The 16,877-nt window shown below is 40.7% G+C and overlaps 1 protein-coding gene across 1 annotated transcript in view; it reads left to right on the forward strand.

Moving 5' to 3' along the window:
- LOC121931694 (probable ATP-dependent RNA helicase DDX60) overlaps positions 1 to 13,363 on the forward strand; it is a 92,768-nt gene extending 79,405 nt beyond the window's left edge. The window contains 7 exon segments of the mRNA XM_042469672.1: positions 934 to 1,120; positions 1,379 to 1,526; positions 3,467 to 3,609; positions 4,939 to 5,090; positions 7,077 to 7,139; positions 10,511 to 10,568; positions 10,570 to 13,363. Of these exon segments, the coding sequence (XP_042325606.1) occupies positions 934 to 1,120; positions 1,379 to 1,526; positions 3,467 to 3,609; positions 4,939 to 5,090; positions 7,077 to 7,139; positions 10,511 to 10,568; positions 10,570 to 10,629 (811 nt within the window). The 3' untranslated portion in view covers positions 10,630 to 13,363.
- The last annotated feature ends 3,514 nt before the right edge of the window (positions 13,364 to 16,877 follow it).

Genomic DNA, 16,877 nt, shown 5'->3' on the forward strand with positions numbered 1-16,877 from the left:
TTTTACCCTCGACTTATCCAAGGGACATAACAGAATCCATAATTTTGCCCCCAAAACCTGTCCTCAACTTGTACATGAGGTTGACTTATAGTAGAGTATATACGGTACTTAATCATATATAATTTTCATATTTCTCAGCTATTATACACACCCATATGGAAAAACCTAAATATTAGAATACAGATGTGCAGATATGGAGAGATGTGTGTGTGCATGTGTAAAAAAGCTGGAGTTAACATTCACCCCTCCATGTGCATCCCTCTCATACTTGCACACTAAGTAGATGATTCCAGAAAATGATTTTATAAAGTAACTTTTAAAAATTGTCACCTTTAGTAGTGTAGAATTTATTCTGGTCTACATTTGACATTATATTATTGGACATGTACAATCACCGGAGTGGTAAAGTCAGACCAATCAGCTGCATGATGTCCCCCAACCAGGCCATTTCTGAGGGGAGTAGATTTCCCATGTTTGGACTGTTTAATTTTTTTTAAAAAATACCCCTACATGGGCAATTTCACAATTTTTCCGCCAAGGGCTGTTTTAGACATAGAAGGGGTCTTTTACATAAATTGACTTTCATGTTACCTCCTGATTTTAAAAGGCTTCTATTGGGCCAAAAATGGCCTGGGGTCTCAACAGGTGGTGATATTGCCACACTCCTCCCTTAGAGTGCTTGGACAAATCCTGAGTTTAATTTTTTTTAATATAGTTTTTTTTAGGACCACACACCCCTGGGTATAGCAGGGGTGTGTGGTCCTATGAAGTCCAGAGATATGTGTTGCCTATCCAGACACTGGCAGTTTCCCATTCCAGTGGTTCCGGGGGAGGGGGTCCCCAAAACATGTTCTAGAAGGGTTTTCTGTTAGGTGTGGTTCTTAGGGGTCTACAAAGGGATGGTGGATTGCTTACCTCCTGGTTTTACTGAAGGAAAACGTTATTGTATATACTTTTTCAAAAAGAGATTGAAACTGATAGCTTTCTCATTCAAACAGGAACAAAAGTCTTTTCTGAGGCAGTGATGGAAAAGCTTGTTGTGGTATTAGCACACCTTTTTGGAAGAAAATATATGCCTGCTGCTGTTGTTGGATCCAAACAGAAATTTTCCAGATCAAAGGTAAGATCAAACCTGATTATTTACTATAATAAACAAATTTAGTAATATTAAATATTATTATTTAATATTAAATATGGTGAACAGAGGGGGGCAAAATGAATTAATCAAGGCAATGTGTAATTCCAGCGGTTAAAATCAAATAGTGCATATAGGATTATTTTTTACAATTTCTTTTCCATTTATTAACTGAAAAGAAAAGGGGATTAAATGTAAGGTAGAAAATTATTGTCTTTCCAACAAAGATTCTTTTGCCTTTAGGTATTCCTGGAGGAGCTCCCTGAAGATTTTGCAGCTACTTTAGATAAATACAACCATAAAGTAGAAGAGAGCTTTGGACAATTTCTACTGACAGCTTCCACGGTTGCAAACAACAGAAAAAGATATCAACTTCCTCTTTCAAAACTCGGTAAACAGAACATATTAAGTTTCATAGAATTTGAGTAGGCTTGAAATTCCTACCCCTGTGATTGTAATGCCTTATTAAAAACCAAAGTAACCTTAAATAAGGGGCTAATGCTAAATTTGCACACCCAGTAATGGAAGAAAGCCTCTTTGCAAAAGGACTTATTTTCTAATATTGCTAAAAGATTTTGTTAAAGTACTTCCAGTGCAACAATGTTTTCCTAGTATATCCTGAAATAATGTGCAAATGCAAAGTTTAATAGTCCAAAGGGAGGTAAACAAACAATCCAGTTTTGCTTCCCAGTAAATCTCAAACACTTCTTGGAAGAATTTTATGTATTGTAACCATTTAAGTTCATAAAGGTCTCCAATGTTTCTTAAAATCTGTCTGGTTAAATGAAAATTTAAATGCAAATGTGAAATTAATATATGGATGGGAAAGTGAAACCGAAAGGCTCCAAGTTGCCCCTCAAAACTTTCCTTCACCTCCCTGAGTCACACTGTCAACAGCCTCCAAAAGGAGTATTTCTGGGAGTGGAGGTGCAAGTGAGGCCCATGGAGAAGACCCCCCCCCACCCGCATAGTTCCCCATTGCTGAATGAAACAGCTAAAGAGAAAACAAGCTGAAAGTGCTGAAAAGCAGTCTTAAAAGCAGGGATCGACCAGAGTACTGGCCACTGGGAAAATTTCAAGATCAGGATAGGCTGTTTTTCAGACAACCTAAACTGGAAGTCACCCTGTCCTAGAATAAGGCTGGCAGAGCCAGTGTAGTGTAGTGGTTTGGGCATTGGACTATGACTCTGAAAACCAGGGCTTGGCCATGGAAAACCACCAGGTGACCTTGGGTAAGTGACATCCTCTCAGCCTCTGAGAATGGCAGTGGCAACCCCCCTCTGAACATACATGCCAAGGAAACACCATGATTGCCATAAGTCAGAAACAACCTGAAGGCACACAACAACAACAAGCAACAAACTGTTGAGGAGGCCATGTTCCTCTCCACGCTTGTCTTATGGGCAGCACTGGCACATTTGGGCACACCCAAAGTGAAGCAATGTCACTTCTGGCTGCTATTATGGCCAGTTTTGAGTCATCTTGTGTTTTGGGTTTTTGTTGGAGATTTGGGGGCTCTAGGGATTAAGGAAAGCAAACAGTCACATTATCAGGCAGCTGTTGGGTAGTTTTTACACAAATCAATTGCTTAAAGTTAAGTTTTGGGGGTTTTCTAGGGTCACATTTAAGAATCCCATGGGTCACATGCATGGGCTGCACTTTGCCCATAGCTGTGCAAGAAGCTATGGAAGGAATTATTTTTTAAAAATTGCCATTTTGCGGGAGAATGCTCAGGGTCCCTCAGGGCCCTACCAAAAAGCCTTGGGTGGTCCTGTGGCTGACTTTCATCACATCTGTTTTAAAATATAAATGCAGAAAACCACCCATTTTGTAGCTGAGTGTAATTCTGGCCAAATCTTGTACCTTTGAATGAGCCTGGGTCTGCATGTCCTCTGCCTTTGAACTTGCCATTCAATTTCTGAATCTGCTATTGAAATTCTGAAGTAGCAAATATCTTGCATTTTTTTTAAATCAAGACATTCAGGGAGCAAACATCTTGTTTTTGAGCATTAACACACTCCATAGAGGCTTTGGGGAGAGCCTAAAATAAGTAAACTCAAGTGGGGAACCTCATTCAGTCAGATCAAGAGTAGCATTCAGTGTCAGAGACATTTTTAGGGGCTGCATCCAGTGACAATGGTGTCAAGGCAAAGTGGGCATGGCCATCCAGGCGAGATTTGGAAAGGTAATTGTGCCCTACCTGTGATCCAGTGGATAGAAAAATATAACAATGGGTGCAACATTTGAAAGAATGATACATAAAAAGTCTTGAAAGCATTATTTTTGTATTATCTGATTACAGTAACTCAGATTTTGCTATGTGTTTATTAGATTTTTCAAACAAAGAGCAATATGACCACCCATTGGCCTTTCACATAATGAAGTGTGATAAAGAACGGACAGCAATTTCACCTTTTGTGTGCCTCTCAGGAAATTCAGATCTTGAATTACTGCATGCAGGGTCTCTCAACAATGTAAGTGGAAAAGGCTTGTGATACTTAGAATGAAACACTGCAGGTTCCACGTAGAGCCTGATGTAAGGAGATGTCAAAATCATTTGCATTACAAAAATCTAATTTTGCAATGTATAATATAGTACTTTACAGATGAGGAAAGTCTAAATAAAGATTTTGTAAAACGTGACACAGTTGACGGGTTCATATTAAAATGTGCCCATTTCTGTAGAAGCAAGATTGAAAGTCAATGCACCCACAAAACACAAGCTTACAACTTTTTGATTTTAGTAGACCTTGATCAGAAGCTGAAAATAATGCACCTTATAAGAACAACATTGGTTGCTTCCACAAGTTCTCTTCTTTTGATGGAAAGCATCTTCCTTTCAAGGAAGGGAACCCTTATTTGTCTACTCATTTGGCAAAACAGAAACTATAAATGTCTTTATGTTTAAACAAGCAAACATTTTTTACTGACTTCGCTATAATGGCATCCACACATTCAAGAAATATGATTATGACCTATAATTTTACCTTATGATTTCTTGATATAAAGTGTAGCTATTACCAGTGGGTTACCAGGAGAAAAACACCTACAGTATGTTGGTAAGAAAATAAGCCAGTACAACACGAATGCAATATCTTGTCAGAGATTTTGAACACAGACTATGAAGAAGAACTGCTGTCATTTTTAATCTTGGGCCAGAAACTGAATTTTTAGAGATTAATGAAATAAGTGTTCAGTAAATGTTAAGGCTTGGAGTAGTCTCTATTCAAATCCCAGAATTTTCCAGCTAACATAGCCATAAGCTATACTGGCTGAGGGATTCTGGGATCAGGAATCAAAAATATAGTATCCTATCCAAGTCCTGACATTATCTGAACAATTATTTCATTAATCTCTACAAATTGAATCTTGACTGGATTCAGAGCCTCGACAGACCGGCATCAAAGGCCAGCATTGGGGTGGAGTGGTGGTGTGGCACCCACATGACACACGCTCCAACTTGGTCCCCATGCCGTCGTGATGCCACGCGCCCCATCACATGGCAGGTGGCATCAAGCGCTCCTCTGGTACTGCGCCTGGATGACGCAGCACCAAAGGAGTACCGAAAAGCCATGGCACCTGTGGCTGTGGCACCCTTTCCAGGGCACAAAAAGGCAAGATAAGGGCTACATAAGATGTAGTTGCCATGGCCCTGATCTGGCGCTGAAAGGGGTGGCCTGTTCAGCCCCTCAGTTTCTTGCCCAAAATTAATTAAGATAAATGCTTTGAAGATCCAGATAATGTAAACATGCACAGCAATGGGAAAATATGAATGAAAAATTGAAATGTAATGTCTTCTGCAGGTCCTATTGCACATGTTAGGTATTACTGTTTCAAACATCCCTGTTCTTTATCTGAAGAAATGTGATAATCACGGAAGAAAAATGCCACTCAATGCGTATTTGCTTGACTTCTACAGACATGGTTCTTTGAAGGCTATATGTCAAGATAACGGGTAAGCTATTTTCTTTCAGTTTTCTTTTAATGAACATACAAATATATAAAATGCTATTGTAGAATCAGAACCATTGGTGCCTCTCGATCAGTATTCTACTCTCACTAAGAGCAACTCCCTAAGACAGCAAAGAATGATTCTTTTCTATGAGATGCCATTTTAACTGGACATGACAGAAACAGAACTGTACACCTTCTCCTTGTGTCCAATCTTTGTGCTGTGATCCTTTCTCAAATATAAATATCCAAAACTGAAGTGAGCTTTTCTGCCTCCAACTTTCGAAACCTGCCCTATTTAAGCAATAACATATGACTTTCTCCTTTTAATTATATTTACTCCTAGTCCGTGTACTCAAGGTTCCAAATCTCAGCTGATGAAATGTGGCCCCTAAATAAGGGAAGGAAAAACCCTAAAGGCACCAGATCTTGGCAGCTAATTAGTGTCAGCCCTGGTTAGTACTTGAATGGGGAGAATGCCAATGAATACCAAGTTGTTGCAGGCTATATTTCAGAGGAAAGAACTGGCAAAACCACCTCTGAAATTCACGGGGTTGCTATAAGTAAACAAATGACTTGAAGGCACAGAAAGATAGAGAAAGAAATAAAAGAAGAGAGAGAGTGTGTGTGAGAGAGAGAAATATCAGGAATAAACTCTTCCTGAACATGGCCACATAGCCTGAAAAATCCACAAAAGACTAGAGAGAGAGGGAGAGAGAGAGAGTTTCATGCAATGCACTATTTCAGGAGTTGATAGGGAAAGCATCCCACAAAGTTTTGTAAGTCAAGAGATCAGAATATTATTGTGTCCCAGAACCTTATCTTGTAAAAGACCAACACAGAGGCTGAGATCCCACAAAGCTTGGGAGGGTTGATCACCAACCAGGTGACAGCATGAGGGTATTCGTCTGGTGCACACACAAACCTCTGGCCGAGCAATGACTATTTGGGTTGGGAGGTGGATTTGCACCCTGACACCATCCAGCAGCCATTGTGTAGCCAAATAAAAACTGTTGCACAAAAAGGTAATGACTATCTCTATCTCTGAACAATATCTGAAAATGTTCTACATTTATGTAAGTTCCACTCATTCTGTGAGCCTACTGTTGCTGGTAACTAACATTTAGATCATGACCTACAATTATTATCTATGGGCTAAAACACTTTGCAGAAATAATCCAATTTGACACTGCTTTAACTACCCTGGCTCAGTGCTAGGGAATCCTGGGAACTGTAGTTTTTTGTAGCACTAGAGGTGTCTTACAGAGAAGGCTAAATGTCTCACAAAACTACAGTTCCCAGGATTCCCTAGCACTGAGCCAATGCAGTTAAAGTGCTGTCAGACTGGGTTATTTCTACGGTGTGTTTTGGCCCTCAGTCCTGCTCCTCGGGAAATTGCCCTTCCATGCTTTTCCAGCTTTATTTTTCTTGATGCATAGAGTGCGACTCATATCTCTCTGACATTGCTGAACTGCAGCTCCCAGTGTTCCTCATCATTGGACTCTTGGGAGTACAGTGTCTGAAGGGCCACATGGTTTCCCCACCCAGTCTACACTCAAACCTTATAAATGCAGCCTTTCATTGAGGATAACCCACTCCCTGGGGTACCGCAAATCAAATAGTCCAAGAATTGCAAGCTGTGGAGGATCCAGGTACCACCCCATGCCATTTCTCACCCCTCTCCTAGATTTATGTAAGCCACAACTATGCATTTTTCATATACCAAAGTGACCAGCCAATCACTTCTGGTTTGGGAAGAAAAAAGCCTGGGAATATTTTGGGACATAATTATTTGTTTTTTATGATGGAGCTTTTTTTGTTGTTGTTGCAATAAATTTGCCCTCATTTGCCATGTTCTGAGGGCTTTGTTAGTCTTCAGTCTGCACAGTTCCAATGCCTGAATTAGTCATTAGATGTTACACTAACTTTAACTTACTGATTATTAACTGAATAAACATTTAAAATTTTGGACATTTGCTTTTCTTTTTAGACTTCATGAAGGAGAAGCCTCTCGCTCTTTGAAAGACTTTGCTCATTCCATCCAAACAATCAGGTATATGTACTGTAACACCAGATTTAAGATGGATTTTCTTGCCTCTTTATATCCTCAGGACAAACCTCTTTTATTAACAGACCCTGTGACACATTGTATTTTTCTGTTTCATTTATTCAAAATATTTGTACACCATTTTAATTTTAAAATTATTAAAAATAATAAAGATAAAACATTGATAATAAAATATTCCATAGTATTCTTCAATAAGAAATCTAGTTTTTCTGCACTAGCAGAAGAAGAATATTGAGGCAGTGCTTATAAGATATAACAGTCCTTATCACAAATCAAAAATAAATTATTATTATTATTATTATTATTATTATTATTATTATTATTATTATTTTATCCTGCTCTTTTCTCAGAACTGGGACCCAGAGCAGCTCACAATATTAAAAGAACAATACAATTAAAAACATAGAAAATTGATACATTAAAACAGAATTAAATTGTTACAGTACTAAAATAGATTGCTTATTACAATCCGCTCCGCTCGACCCCCTCCCTAGCCCAATTTAAAAAAGGGCTGAAAACGTATTTGTTCAAACAGGCTTACCCCCAATAGCCCTATTATGTTCCCCTCCCCCATTGCTAGCCTGGATGCTTGGAAATGCTATTGTGTATTGCTGTGTTTTTATGCTGATATTGTAACTGTTTTTATTGTATTTTATCTGTTATTGGGATGATAAATCCCATTATTGTACACCGCTTTGATCCCTGGAAAGGCGGGATGGAAATAAAACTTTTATTATTTATTATTAAAAGATAAAGTTGTTTAAAACACTTAAAATGATACAACACCCCAAACCAGTCCTTTGAAAGCATTGTTTTAAAAGCCTGCCTGCTTGCATACGAAGGTTTTAACCTGCTGGCGGAAGGACAATAAGCAAGGAAGGAAACTCCACAGTCCAGAGGGTAGCCATGGAAAAGGCCCTCTCTCCCCCCAACCGTGCTTGTGATGGGAGTGGGGCTGAGAGAAGGGCCTCTCCAAAGGATCTCAGGGTCCAGGCCAGCTCATAGAGGGAGAGGCAGTCAAATAGCCTGGACCCGAGCCCTATAGGGCTTTATAGGTCATAGCCATCACTTTGAACTGTGCCTGGTAACAAACTGGCAGCCAGTGGCGCTGCTTCAATGGGGGCATTGTGTGGCCTGTGACCTTCCCCTGTTAACAATCTGGCTGTAACTCTTGATATCAAACACACCGAGAAACAGCTCCTGGACTTCAAGGGATTGCTTATATGGTTTTTTTCTTATTGACAAGACCAGACTATAACACAAGTCTGGTAGCTTTTGTTCTTGTATGCCTTTCATTGGATTTAAGGTGATTCTAAGGAGATTATTGCATGTCATTTTTTGCCCAATGCGGACACCGGCCGGGTATGGGCTTCAACAGGTGAAAACAGGCATTGTCCCACGCCAGAATGCTGCTGATGCTGCTGGGCAATGACAACCCACCTCCGGGCCGCCCTTAGCCCACTGATTTTGCAAGGATGGAAGCCCCCTGCCTTTGAAAACTGGCGGGCCAAGCGCAGCTTGAAGGTGGGTTGTAGTTGCCTAGCGGTATCAGCGGCTTTTCGTTGTGCGCCCATCTCCTAAGAAGGCAAAGCTGTCATCACAGGGGCTTCTGGAGCTGAGAGTGAGTAATTCACTGGCGAAGGAGGTGCGGGTTGAGCGGGTGGAGGAGGAAAGGGGCAGGCCAGGAGGAGGAGAGCGGTGGAAGCGTCTTGGGAAGCGGGGCGGAGTTGGGGCAGAGCAAGGGAACCCTTTTAAGTCAGAGGGAGCGGCGTCACGGGGGAGGAGGCAATGACGCCAGGAAAGGGAGCGGCAAGGGCCCTTCCGTCACCCACATGTTCTTCACCCTGCTAGCCCTCGTTCCCAGGGGAGAGCCCTACCGGCCCTAGACTTCTGCGGGTGGAAGAAGCTTGGTGGGAGGGTAAGGAGAGATGCCTCCAGAGAGACCCGCGGGACCCTGATGGGGTCAAGCGGAGGTGGAAGCTGCAGAAAGAGCCTTCAGGCTCCTCCGGCCAGGGGCTTCGGAAGAAGAGAGAGAAAGGGTCTGTGGGGTAACTGGTCCTTAGCCCTTCACCGACTGCTGTGAAGCCTCGTCGCTGAAGAGGCGCACCCAGTTTGTTTGAGTTACTAAAGTTACAGCTTCGTGGAAAGCATACCCCATCCGACTTCTGAGTAGTTCATTTTCCCGGGAAGGGGGCCTTCCAAAGGCCAGACCCCCAGCGCCGCCCACAGTTTTCATAGCAGAGTGGGGAACTGAACCCTGGTTGTTGGAGTCATAGTCCAACGCTCAAACTACTACACCAATGGGTTCTACTATCGTAGTACAAAGGCTACATTTTTGCATGAATTCTACCGCCTTTATCTGCTCTGGAATAACTAGTGACATTGGACATTGTTGCCATAGGGCATAGGCTCTTACACTGTGGTCACAGTAATGATTTACAGAAGTTTCCTGGACGTTATGTACTGTGGAAGCTGTAGAAGCCACATCTACAGTACAGTCCTGTGCCTGTGTAAGATATGCAAGTCCCATTCAGTTCAGTGGGGCTTATTGCCAGATGAATGACAACAGGATTTCAATCTTAGCATATACTGCCCAGAGATCTCACTTGCAGTGCTTTTATGGTTTGTATTTTATTCAGTGTTGTCTTCTGTACTGCTTACGGTAATTTTGAGATTCAAAGAAGTCAATTTAAAAGAAGTATTTAAGGTTTTGAAATAGTGTTTTAAAAATACTTTAACATATTTAACAAATTCCTTTTGTTCAGTTCAAACTTTTGCTAATTTCTTGCAAGCCTGTGTGGTGCACTGCTTTGAGTGTTGGACTATGACTCTGGAGATCAGGGTTCGAATCCCTGCTCAGCCATAGAAATCCACTCTCTCAATCTCAGAGTCCCCCTCTCCCCAAACAAGTCTTGCCACTATAGGAGTGTCCCAAGTCTGAAACAACTTGAAAGCACATGACATCAACAACGATGCCATTATCTTGGATGTTAAGTATTTATGTTCTCAGGATAAGCTCAGAGTAGCAATGTTCCACAACTGAATTTTAATTATGTTGATCACTTAAGACAAGAAAAACAAGATATTACACCAATGTGCTCCTACAAAACTCTGCATACTGCAGTTTCAGTATCATAATTTTTAAAAACCATTATATTATTTTATCACTGTATTAATGTTTTATGGGTGAAACTGATTACATATTCTGGTTCCCATAGTGGTGACATTGGAAACTACTGAGATAATTTAAAAATGAAAAGTGCATTAAAAATCTTCAATAAATTAATAACAAACAGTAATATTAAGAAAGGTGTTCAATAATAATAATAATAATCACTGTTTCTTTTGTTTTGTAGTATTTCTTTGCGTGAATTCTGTAGCAGTGAAGATCGCAATGTTGTGTGGGCTTTTGAACCAGTTGGCCAAAAGTTACTGGAAGAAACTGGAAGGGATTGAAGAAGAGGGGGGGAAATAACTTAAGTAATGTACATTGAAGATGAACATGCTGTAAAATTATGAATTGTATTTGGTATTGAGACTTGAGGGTTCTGGGCTTAGATTATAGCTGAGTCGTGAAGGCCAGTTGGTGACCTTGGGGTGATCATTGGTCTTCAGTCTACCTCCCAGGGCTGTTGTGAGAATGAAATGTTGAGCTCATGTACCTACTTGGAAGAAAACAGTGAGATAAAAATGCCTTAGATAACATACTTATATGTGTTAACTTCAAAATTAGTATTGGTAGTTTCATGTTAGTGTTTAGAGCAGGACTGGTTAAAATTAAGAGTCTTTTTAAAGTTAAAAGTTGGATTTTACTTTTTTTAAAATGAGATTCCAATTTTTTTTAAAGCCAGTTACTCTCTCTAAGTACAAATATAAAGTCAGTGAATAGAGAATTTGGGGAGATGGAGCAGATCTGAACAAGGATGATAACACTGCGTATAAATGTAGGGGATTGCATTTTTAAGGTACTGAAAATTAATCTGAAAACCATTCAAAATAATTGCTTTATGTGCATCTAGCTTCTAATGATATCTGTACCTTACACATTTCTTAATGTTACAATGCGCTTCTACTACCATATATATCATGGTTAAATGCAAACTTCCTTACAGTTGATTTACACTGTGATTTAAATCATTAAATTTGAAACTATCAGAGAAACAATTTAAATCATGATTTATACCAGTGACAGATATCTAGCATCATTTTTATAAACTATTTTCTTAATATATGTAAAATAATTTCATAGAAGTCACTGTAAGCCACCAAAGTCATGAGAGCTTTTTTGGCTGAAGAATGCAGTATAAATAGCCTAAATAAATAAATAAAAATAAATTATACTACAATGTCCCAAGGCAAGACTTACCTTACAGGCATGTTGCAAAGATTGCACTAGATAATGTATTTGATTTGTGGAATACTAGGCAAATATTATAGTTTTGTGGAATACTATATAAATATTAATTATTGTGCATTGTGGAATAATAATAATAATAATAATAATAATAATAATAATAATAATAATTTATATTTCCCGCCTCTCCCTGCGGATCGAGGCGGGAATGCAACCGATAAAATCAAACAATAAAATTACACAATACCATAATACATAAAATAATCAATTAAAACACACCGAGATGCAATACAATCATTAGCGTAGCCAAATCGTTGTCTGTTTCTATACTGTTGAATCAGGTGTAGAAAATTCTATAAGATCCACTATAAAAGATCAGGTGGATAGGCTTGCCGGAAGAGATCCATCTTAAGTGCCTTCTTAAAGACTTCTAAGGTGGTGATGAGATGTATCTCTTCCAGTTAAGTTGTTCCAGAGTGTAGGAGCCGCAGCTGTGAACACTTTACGGGAAGTTGTAATTAGTCTGGTCTTTGTATATTCCAATAAATTCTTCCCGGATGTTCTGAGAGTGCGGGGCGGATTGTGTAGGGAGAGGCCTTCCCTCAAGTAACTCGGGGCCCAAGCCATGTAGGGCTTTAAAGGTGATAACCAACTGTACAAATTGTGTACTGTACAAATTATAGAATTTGTTTAGCATTATGTAATGTTATACAAATATTAATTATTATTAATATTGTGCATTGTGGAATACCATACAAATTGTGAAATATTATACAAATTATGGAATTTGTTTAGCATTGTGGAATACTATACAAATATTAATTATTAGTAGTAGTACCTTTCCATTCAACAGTTTTATCTTCTGTACTTTACATTCAACATTATATTCTGAGCAGGGCTAACTCAACAGTCCAGGTTTTTCCAACTAAGCTTTTCCCATCTTGGGACTATGGTCTTATTCTATCTTTTGTGCGAAAAATTAAATGTTAAAAAGTACTTCAAACTATGGACTTATGTGAAATGTTTGAACAATTATGAAAAGTATACTGCAGTCTTTAATCCAATGAATAGCTATTTGAGAGAAAGTTCCACTCAATTTAGGGGCCCAACAGACGACCTGAGAAAGCTGGCTTCTGGGTGACTTGGGGGCATGGTATTTTGATGCTGTATGGCCTGAAGATGTCCAGCCAACCAGACAGGGGTGGCTTCAAGTTTTGACACCACACATCCCTGGAGTGGCTTGAAGCCACCCTAGAGTTGTGATGGGGCTGACTAAAGTGGCTCTTTACTGACCCAAATAAGAGTGGATCTTTTCCACTCCAATTTGGGTCAGGGTTGAGGTGGATTGGGGCTGGGGTGAGCGGTTTTGGGGCGGCCCCAGTCTGTCTTTTGAGGATAATGTGTTTCACTCCATAGTGGGACTTATGTCTGATTAATTATGCATAGGCTAACGACCTCTCTAGTGTGCCCCAGTAGCTGACCAAATAATTCAGAAACAGATCTTAACTTGGACAAGAACACTTGGCAGTGTTCAACATTATTTTCTTTCAAACTAATGTCTGTCTTTGTCAGGAGCACTGATACACTCTCCAGGGAGGGTTGCCAGGTACCAACTTATTTGTCTCTTTGTTTAATCAGATCTTTAAATGTCAATTTAATTTATATTCACCTGCAGCTGTTCCTTCCTTAGTTATTGTTGCTTTTAAAATGATTCTGGCTCTTGCTTTTTAAATTACATTTCACTGTGAACCACTCTTCAAACTAACATAACTGATGATCTGTATCAATAACAAACAAATTAAATGTTCATGATGGACAAAACTCAGCAATAAATCAAGCTCCATTCCAACTGTCATTTGTTGTTACTCTTTATGGGAGGCATTGATAGTGGGTTTGTGGGAATACAACCTGCACCAGGTGGTACCTCAGAGGGGATGTCATCATGTCACCCAGTGCGCTGGTGTAAAGGAGTGCCAAGGTTTTGGGTCAGGTGGCTTAGCAGGCTGGGTAGAAAAGGGAGTGTCCTCTCTTTCTTGCCTGGCCAGTAGTTCTTCCGTCTCCTCCAGCTTTGTGATGTTGGCAATAACCTGGTGACTCTGCCAGGCAGCCCAATGGCAAACAGGCAGGAAGAGTAGTCTTTGCCTGCCTGCCTGTCTATGTGCTGCCCAGTTGAGCCGCCAGGCTACTCTTCAGTGGTGCAACTGCTGCTGCTGATGATAACCCATCACTTTGGGGTTCCATGGTGCCCTGAAGAGATGAATATTTGCAACAGCAATATGGAGGGCTCAGCCTGCCATGGCCACCAAAAGCAACTTGCATTGGTGGTGGTGATGGCAACATGCATGGCTTGGCCTGCTGCCTCAGCTACTCCTACTGATAGCCCATCTCTTAGGGGTTGTGGTGCCCTGAAAAGACAAACATTGGCAGATTGACTCAAGCCGTTTAGGGCTTTAAAGGTCAAAACCAGTACTTTGAATTCTGCTCTGAAATGGATCATAGCCTGTGTAGTTGTTTCAGTAAGGGACTGACATGATCTCTGTAGCCGGCCCTGGTCAACAGTTTGGCTGCAGCATTTTGAACCCGCTGTAGTTTCTGAACAGTTTTCAAGGGCAGCCCCATGTAGAGTGCATTATAATAGACCAAACGGAATGTAATCAAGGCATGTGTCACCTTAGCCAGATACAAGTTCTCAAGGAACAAGCGCAGCTGCTGCACTAATTTTAACTGTGCAAATGTACTCCTGGCCACAGCCGAAACCTAGACATCCAGGCTCAGATCTAAATCCAGGAGCACACCCAAGCTGTGAACCTGAGATTTCACGGGGAGTGTAACCCCATCTATCACAGGCTGAATCCCTATTCCCTGATCTGCCTTACGACTGACCAGAAACACCTCTGTCTTGCCTGGATTAAGTTCCAGTTTGTTTGCCCTCATCCAGCTCATTACTGACTTCAGACACTGGTTCAATACAGAGACGGCTTCCTTGGAATCAGATGGAAAGGAGAGATACGAGTTGGGTGTCATCAAGCAGTGGTGACACCTCACCCCAAAACTCTGGATGACCTCTCCCAACAGTTTCATGTAAGTGTTAAATAACATGGGGGACAGAACAGAACCCACAGGTTAATGGTCAGGGGGGGACATTAGGAGTCTCCCAACACCACCTTCTGAGTTCACCTCTCCAAGGATTGAAGCCACTGTAAGACAGTGCCCCCAAATCCCATCTCAGAGAGGCAGCCCAGAAGGCCATGGCTGATGGTATCAAACACCGCTGAGAGATCCAGCAGGACCAACAGGGACACACTCTCCCTGTCCAGTTCTCTGCGTAGGTCATCCACCAAGGTGACCAAAGCTGTCCCGTAGCCAGGCCTGAAGCCAGATTGAAATGGATCTAGATAGTCTGTTTCATCCAGGAACCCCACATGTTCCAATACCTTGCCCCCAAAGGGAATATTTGAGACTGGCCAATAGTTCTCCAATCTGGTGGGATCTATGGAATATGTGGCCTCACCACAGCTGCTTTTAGGCAAGCTGGGAACCTACCTTGCTATAGTGGAGCATTCACTACTTCACATAACCAATTTACCCAATTCACCCACCCACCAGAAAACAAAAATAATGGCTGCAGATTAATATACCTAACTTTAAAGTGGATGATGAAGGTATAGATAAATAGTGAAATAATTTTCTCTATTTTGGTTCAATTAATCAAATGGAGACTAGTCATAGACTCATAGAATCATAGAGTTGGAAGAGACCACAAGGGCCAGCCAGACCAACCCCCTGCCATGCAGGAACTCTCAGCCAAAGCATCCCTGACAGATGGCCATCCAGCCTTAAGAACTCAAAAGAAGGTTAATACTCCTAAAGGCAACTGTGAGGAAATTAGATAGTCCTGAAGTGCAAAGATGTATCGTAAAATACCGTCTCATGGTATTCCTGATTTCACTGCATGGAAGTGACAGCTGGACTGTGACAGAATGAGAATCTCCTCATTGAAAATGTGGTACTGGAGGAGAGATCTGTGGATCCCATGGACTGCCAAATAGACATATATATCGGTCCTTGATCAAATGAAGCACGAATGCTCACCAAAAAACACAGAAACGGAGGCTATTGTATTTTAGCCATATCATGAGATGGCATGGCTCACTGGAAAAACAACAACAACAGGACAGAGAAAAAAGGAAGGCAGTAGAACAAGAGGAAGAATATATTAAGAGTGGATTGGTTCAATCAGTGGAAGAAGCCACAGTCCTGGGTTTGCAAGACCTGAGCAGGGCTGTTAATAAAGGGGTGTCTTAGAGGTTTCTCATTCTTAGGGTCTCTATCAACTGAAGCTGCCCTGATGGCATATATGATGTAAAGTATTAATTATCACCTTTTAAAAAATTTGACAGGAAGTTTGTTTTGATTTGTAGTTGTTAGCTTATCTCTATGTAGTCACCATCCAGATTTACACATTTTCCCCAGGGTTTCAGATTGCACCTCACAAGGGTTTTACACTGTAGTCACTTCTGGCACAACCTGTCACAAAAATAAAGGGCACAATGAGCTGATTTTCTCAACATCATGCACTTAGGGATCAATGATGACACTAATAAAAATTTCATCCATATACCATAATAACTTACAGGTGATCATCATTACTTTATGATACCCCGCACAAGGCGCATCAGCGGCATCACTGGTATACCAAGGGTCAAGCAACACTGGGGAAAATGTGTAAATCTGCAGGCCTCTATAACAATGGTATTTGGAGGGTCAAGAAACCCTGGGGAAAATGTGTAAATCTGGATGGTGACTAGGAAGTCTAACCTCTTCAATTTCTTTCTCCTGTTTGCCTGATGAAGCCAGTGTGACTTCGAAAGCTTACATGTCATTGTGCATTTTGGTTGGTCCCATAAAGGTATCATTGGCTGTTAGTAGCTAGAGAGAAGTTAACATCTACAAATCAAAACATACTTTCTGTCACAAAAAATTTAAAGGCGATAATTAAAACTTTAGGATACCTCTTCGTAACAACAATGACAATGACAACTAGCTGCAAGAGTTCTTTGGCTGGGCCCTAAAGGCACCAGGAGTTTTTGGATTTGGTCACCTTTTGCTGCAGATGGTGTCCTTTCTGCCTTTGGGTCGGCCAATAAAGATAAGGCTCTTTGGTGGATCTTGGATCCTGTTGGCTTTCGGTGGCCAAGAAATTTTGTCAGTGGCATCACTGGTCCCTCAAGGGCATGATGTTGAGAAAACCACATCATTGAGTCCTTCATTTTTGTGACAGGATGGGCCAGAACTGACTAAATATTTATTATTATTATTATTATTATTATTATTATTATTATTATTATTATTATTATTATTATTATTAT

The sequence above is a fragment of the Sceloporus undulatus genome, chromosome 5 (genome assembly GCF_019175285.1).
Source record: "Sceloporus undulatus isolate JIND9_A2432 ecotype Alabama chromosome 5, SceUnd_v1.1, whole genome shotgun sequence".
Taxonomy (NCBI): Eukaryota; Metazoa; Chordata; class Lepidosauria; order Squamata; family Phrynosomatidae; genus Sceloporus; species Sceloporus undulatus.